Source organism: Helobdella robusta, assembly GCF_000326865.2.
Source record: "Helobdella robusta unplaced genomic scaffold HELROscaffold_16, whole genome shotgun sequence".
NCBI classification, from domain to species: Eukaryota; Metazoa; Annelida; class Clitellata; order Rhynchobdellida; family Glossiphoniidae; genus Helobdella; species Helobdella robusta.
Genome location: NW_008703893.1, coordinates 3,169,363 through 3,176,932, shown reverse-complemented (window position 1 = coordinate 3,176,932; position 7,570 = coordinate 3,169,363). Strand labels below are relative to the sequence as shown.

General features: G+C 31.9%; 1 protein-coding gene across 1 annotated transcript; it reads right to left on the bottom strand.

The window, feature by feature from the left end:
* Positions 1-5,500: 5,500 nt before the first annotated feature.
* Positions 5,501-6,979, bottom strand: HELRODRAFT_169884 (hypothetical protein; the record flags this gene model as incomplete). The annotated part of the gene is made up of 5 exons (XM_009015687.1): positions 5,501-5,604; positions 5,790-5,891; positions 6,050-6,147; positions 6,407-6,619; positions 6,840-6,979. 5 exons carry the CDS (start codon positions 6,977-6,979, stop codon positions 5,501-5,503), a joined length of 657 nt encoding a protein of 218 aa, XP_009013935.1.
* Between the last annotated feature and the right edge of the window lie 591 nt (positions 6,980-7,570).

Genomic DNA, 7,570 nt, shown 5'->3' with positions numbered 1-7,570 from the left:
GTGTGTGTGTGTGTGTGTGTGTGTGTGTGTGTGTGTGGGCGTGTGTGTGTGTCTGTGTGGGCGGTGGTAGCGTAGTAAATGCGCGCACGTGACTTCCTTTGCAAAAGCGTGGGCTTCAATATACGCGTGATCATGTGACTTTGTTTACAAAGATACGATAATTATGTCATCACCGTCAACAGAACAGCAGCAGCTCCATTAGCGATAAACTGCACAGACGAATGGATAAATGGATTGGTGGATGGTTGAGTGAATGAATGAATAAACGAACTAACGATAGAATGAATGAAAGAGCGACTGAATGAAGGAATAACGGCAACGGCATAGCAATGACGTCATTAATATCGTCACCAAAGTTTACGTAACTGTCATCAGGGTTTTTGTGATCTATATTTATTTATGATCTTCGTAGAAACACATGTATACATGTGTGTGGGTGTATGTGTGTGTGCGTGTGTGCGTGCGTGCGTGTGTGTGTGTGTGCGTGCGTGCGTGTGTGTATGTTGTGTTTATGATGATGTATCCAATGTTTGTCGTTATTTCATAATGGAGTATCGACTGTCATGTTGTTGTTGTTGTTTTTTTGTTGATGAGAGTTCTTATTGTTGTTATTATTATTGTTATTATTATCATCAGTGTAGTAGCAGTAGCAGTAGTAAAAGCAATAGTAGTAGTAGAAGCAGCAGCAGTAGCAACCACAGCAGCTGCGGTAGCAGTGGTAGCAGCTCTACATAAAATAAAATCAGTCATCCGAGCAAAACCAGGCTGGCGTGAATTTTGAAATGTCAAAAATCGCAGGGCATCATCTATAAGAAGTGTCATGCCATGTGAGACTATAACGATGATGAAGATGACGACGACGATGGCGATGATGATGATAATGATAATAATAATAATAATAATATATGGTCATAATAATATTTTTAAATTCATGTAACAAAACAAATGAAAGTTTCTCAAAATTTTTTTTATCAAAAGTTTCAAAAAAATGTCCGGATATAAAAGCCATGTCATATACTAAAAATGAAATGTGAGCGTCTGTCCCAGTAATAAATTTTCCCGCTTATTTGCGACTCACTCATCTAAACAGTAATAGTAGTAGTAGTAGTAGCAGTAGTAGCAGTAGCAGCAACAGCAGTAGTAGTAGTAGTAGTAGTAATAGTAATATTAAAGTTAGTATTAGTAGTAATCGTAGTAGTAGTAGTAGTAGTAGTAGTAGTAGTAGTAGTAGTAGTAGTAGCAATAGTAGTAGCAGTAGTAGTAGTAGTAGGAGTAGTAGTAGTAGTGTACGTATAGATAGCATTTTTTTAATTTGTCACTATAATAATGGTTTATCGTTGATTTTGTTTTGTCTTAAAAAAACATAAAAGTCATAGCAAGAAAAATAAGACTAATAACTAAAAATGTAATAATAACAATAAGGAAAATAATAATAATGATAAATAAAAATAACAATAATAATAAAAACATAAGAAAACATTATGTTATGAATGTACTAGAACCGTGCTATCCGAGGTTCTATCATCATTAACATTCATCTATAGTCTGGTTTTTTGGGGAAAAAATACATACATACATACATACGTACATACATACATACGTACATACATACATACGTACATACATACATACGTATATACATACATACATACGAAACGAAACGAATCGAATGAAACGAATCGAATGAAACGAATTTTTATTTGCTTCTCAAAATTAATCTAAAAAAAGAGAAAAAAAGAATTCTGTCCCCTTTATATCAATAGGAAGAAGACAGGATAACCACAGTAGAGTTCTTTTCAGAAACTCATCGAGTGTGACCACCTTGACATAATTTTTAAAATGTTATAAGTTTTCAACAGAATTTAAACGTAATTTCAAAAACTAAAAATTTATGTTTTAAACTTAAGTAAATATTCTTTTAACTTTTTTTTAAAATTGTTTAACGAAATAAATTCAAAATTAAATCCACTGTTTAAAATTTCGTTCCAGATTCTCGGTCCCTTGCAATACACGTGAGAGAACAAAATATTCGTTTTCGATTTGTTAGAGACAAGATTATTTTGTTGCCGACATTGTTGTTTCATCTTGAAATAACTGTTAAATAAATCAGGTAATCGATTGGTTAACTGTTTATAAACAAAAATCATCAGAAAGTAAATGCTGAGTTTCGAGAAATTCAAGTTTCGCGTGCTGTTGAACAATGGTTGACTGTGTTCAAATCGTTTGGATCTCGTTATCAATCTAACTGCTCTTTTGATTAATATTTCTATTGGTAAGGTTGATGTGTGGTACGATGAAGCCCATACAATGTTGCAGTAGTTTATTAACGGAATGCACAGGGAATTATACAAAAGATTCAAACAGTTTTTTGGCAAAAATGATTTTACCCTGTTTATCATTCCTATTGACTTTGAAAGTTTGGATGATACTTGTTTTATGTGATGTTTGAAGGAGAGTTTTTGATCGAGCAGCATGCCTAGAGCCAGCATGCTAACAACGACCTTTCTGGCAGCCATTTTTTCCGGAAAAAAAATACATACATACATACATACACATGTACAAATGACATATTTAAAAAATATTTATAAAAAATCATGGCATGATGAAAATAAAAAGCAAATGTGCTTTTGTATATTTATACATACATACATACATACATACATACATACATACATACATACATACATACGTACGTACGTACGTACGTACATACATGTATGCATACATACATACATAAGAAATATCACGAGAAAATGAAAAAATATGGGAACGCCCTCCCCTCGATGGAATTCTTGCCAATATGCATCGAGGTTCTTGGCCCGATGGACCCCAACACCCTTAAATTTCTTAAGGAAATATGCAAAATGATCAGCATCAGATCAGGCGACAGAAGGGAACTGTTTTTCGCAACTAACCACATTTCGAGCTTGTTGCAGCGGTTCCTGCGTGTCTGTGTGCTTGAAAATATCCAACTGAATGCCGACATGTGCAATTAACGACAAATCAAAGTGTTAATCCATTTGTTACTTGATGTTTGACGGTTCAGTGTCACTCATCATGTTTTGGTTTTGACATACATACATACATACATACATACATACATACATACATACATACATACATACATACATACATACACATGTACAAATGACATATTTATATATAAAAAATCATGGCATGATGAAAATAAAAAGCAAATGTGCTTTTGTATATTTATACATAGGCGTTTTTTACGTGACTTTTGAGGAAAAGTTAATTTGTGAAAATGTGTTTGTTTTGTTTGTTTGTATGTTTTTATGTATGTTTTGTATGTTTGTATGTATGTGTATGTATGTATTGTAAAAATTTCAAAATTCGACTCATTTTTTCACATTTTTTATTCCTTTTACTTTGGAATTTAAATTGAATTTTTGAGTAGCTGAAGTGTGTGTTCGTGTGTGTGCGTTTGAGTTTGCATGCGTTTTGCGTGTGTGTACGTGAGTTTGTGAGTGTGTGTGTGTGTGTGTCGGTGTGTGTGTGTGTGTGTGTGTGTGTGTGTGTGTGTGTGTGTGTGTGTAAGAAAGAAAAAAAAGAAATTAAAGCAATAAAGCCTTAGCATGTCCGAAATAAAGGCTGTCTATAAAGAGCGATCAAGAGAAGAAAAAAAATGAATGAAAAAAAAATGAAAGAGAATAAAAAAATAAAGAGTATCGAAATAAAATTGTAGTTAATGGTTGGTCGGCTGTATCAAAAAACAATGAGAAAACGAAAAGAAAGATGGAAATTAGGTCTTGAAAAATTGTAATGAGAAATAAGACAATGAAATTAACTGAAAAATTAACTGCTCTGCAGCGTCGAAATGATCCCCAGTCGTCTATCACGTGCTAGGTGGAAAAGGCTTTTAAAAAATTTATTAGTTTTCCTCTTTCTACCAACCATTCAACATTCTTTTCATTTCTATTTCTGGCCAATAACGCGCGCTCGCACACACCCACACACAAATACACACACACTAACACGCACACAAATAGACAAACACACACTTACAAATACACACTCACATTTACAGCGACATTTACTAATACACTTAGCGCAAATGAAATATTAATGAGAGCCTTTAAAGTTGACGCATTGAAAAGTTAAGCACTACTTTAGCTGAATTATTTAATATTATATTTTTGTGATCTTTGGTAAAAGATAAAATTGCGTATACATATATTTTATTTTTGCTCTGTGTGTGTCTGTGTGTTTTTGTACGTGTGTGGCGTGTGTGCGTGCGTGTGCGTGTGTGCGTGTAACGTATAAAATACACACGTGCACGTTGGCCATCATGTACGGTACTGTAATGGTCATTTGAGGTCCATTTAGGTCGTTTTAAGATAGCTTGTGTCCGCAATTGGACCTCCTACTTTGATTAGGATGGCAATCTTATAAAAAATTCAAGAAAAAAATGAAATATGTAATAAACATGCATACCAGATCATAGAAACGGGCTTAAATGTCATGTATAATAAAGATATCTAAGCGTATTTCGAGACACTGTATGGTTTATTTCGTGTGGTTCTGATATTGTCAAATTACAAAGTTATTAGAAAATATTTATATCTGAAATCTAAACAAACTAAAAATATAATAATAGTATGATAATAATGATAATAATAATAATGTGATGATAATAATATAATAATAATGATGATGATAATATAAAAAAGATGATGATAATATGAAAAATGACCAGCCTATGTAGGCAGTAATGAGCCATGATTTTTTTGATTTATGAGAAAACTTGGTCATAGCCATACCGCTAAATGGACCCAACACACACACATATACACACACATACACTCATGAATACACAGTCAAACACACAAATATACATATCAACACACACACACATACCGTACATATACAGACATACACACACCACACACACACATACATACACTTATACATACATCAACACATTAGTGTCACTCATCGCTGATTTGGTTTTAACATACACACACATACATACATACATACGTACACAAACATACATTCATACAAATATTTATACGTAATTGTTAGTCGTTTGTAGTAGCAGTAGTAGTAGTAGTAGTAGCAGCAGCAGCAGCAGCGGCCGTAATAGTAGTAACAAAAACAGACGTGTTGACAATTTTTATTTACTAAGCAAACCAGCAAAGACAAAAAATGTAAAAAAAAAATATATCTCATGGAATTTTATTCATAAATATGAAAAACAACGAGAAACAGATGAATAATAATAATAATAACTTGATAATAATAAAATTAAAAATATTAATAATAATTATTATTATTATTTCTCATTCACGAAAGTTAAGAAAATTCAAAACCACTAAACGATCATAAGCAAGCCCCGCATTATCATTAACGTTTCAACCATTTATTAACTCTAACGTTAACATTCAAAAATCATTGTCACCATCATCATCATCCTTATCGTCATCACTACCACCATTAGCAGCTGCAGCAGTAGCTGCAACAGCCACAGACAGCATCATTAGACAGTGTTCATCTGGATGTCAAAAAGTTGATCGTTGTCATCGTCATCGGTCGAGACAGAATGGAACACTGCATGCAGGATGATCACAACCATCGAAACACCTGATAATGATTGTGACGATGATGATGGTGATGATGATGATGAAGATGGTGGTGGTAATGATGATGATTGTAATTGAATCTATAACCAATACGATGCTAAAATGATTGGTTTATTGATAAGTAGAAAAATTAAATAGATGAAAAAATATAAAATTTCCAAAATTCCCTCGCTCCCTCTAACTTACCGATAACCCAGAACACAACGGTACCAGCACCAGCCAACCAAAGAATTGGAAGTGAGATCATACCGACGGCCGCATACTGCTGAGTCATTGACAGTTCTTTCCCTAATTTTGAAATGAAACTTAGGATTAGTATAAAGAATGATAGTTTTAAACTTGGTATAATGATGATGAAATGACACAGTTAATGATGCTATATAAACAATGTATATGTGTGAGTGTGTGTGTGTATAAGTGTGTGTGTGTGTGTAAAACTTTCTAACCCATGACAATGATTTTCCTGTTAGCATTTTTGACCTTGACCATGTAACAAGCCCCCAGACATGCTCCTAGCGTCAACAACAGGAATGGCGATGTCAGTCTGTTAGTGTAATTGTTGGATTAGTGAAGTTAGAAAATAATTTTATAACATTATTGATTTATCTATTTCTAATTTAATTACTTTTAAATAAATGACAGATAAGATTAAAAAATAAAAAATTGGACAACAAAGAAATTGGAATTTAGATATATACATTTAAATGTGTTTCTTAGTCAAACTAATTCTAAAACAAAGAACAAAAATCTCAAACAGTAAACTCAAAATTCTAAAAAAAAACTCTACAAAATCTTTCCCTAACAATGTAAAAGCAAGTAATCCGAGGGATACATATAAGTAATTGCTCTTGAATCTGCTCACATTCCTGATCAGCCTTTGCCCGCCCTCGGCCACTGTTTTAGGCTTCGAAAATTTCTGAGTATTAGCAAAATCTGCCCAGGGTTTGAGGCCGTCTTTTTGTTTCAGGAACCATTCCTTGACTTGGATGCCTCCGGGAAAGTTCAGTGTTTTTATCCTGGCATCAGTGAATATTTTAGTGGATCTGATTGAAACTTTTATAAACTTTTCAATAAAATCACTAAAATTAGTTAAAATCTTGTTTGGAGGAAAGGAATCATAAAATAAATTCAAAATTCAATTAAATATCAAATAATAAACAACTGTTAAACTGGTAAATTTGTAAAAAAAAATTCTGAAAATTTGTTAATTTATGCGTTCAATAAAGATTTAACAACCTCTGTCCTAGTGAATAGTGAACAATCTTCTTGACGGGGTCTTCCTCAATATTACCAGACAGATCTATCTCGGTTGTTGACTCATTTTCTTCATTTATTAGATTAACATTCTCGTCAGGTGTCAAATTCGATTTCGCCATTTTATAAACTTATAATATTTAAAACTTTTCAAAATATTTTACGATTAATGTTTTATTTATATTAAATTTAGATTAGTTAGATCAGAATTCAAAAAAAAGGTTCCGTAGTTAAAATTAACTTTTAAAAATTACCTGAAAACGTAAATACGGTGTGACTAATATGCTAAAATACGTGGCGCATAGAAAAATAAATGATTAGATTGAAAAAATTATTATTATGCAAGTTATAAATAAATGTAGTTGGCTAAATTTAACGATTTCAACGCGAAAGCTTTAAAATAGTTGAAAATACATTAATAAAAATTTGAGACAATAGAATAGAATATAAAAAACTGAAAAGAATAATTAAATTATTATTAAAGAAAGATTTGTAAGGAAAACACAATTTAGATGAAATACATGAGATATTATATCCATTTATTTTCATTTAATTTCAAAGTTATAAATATATATATATATATATTGTTATAATGTAAACCTCGTTCCAATATATATATATATATATATATATATATATATATATATATATATATATATATATATATATATATATATATATACAATATTCTATTAGTTCTACCGAATGTGTGG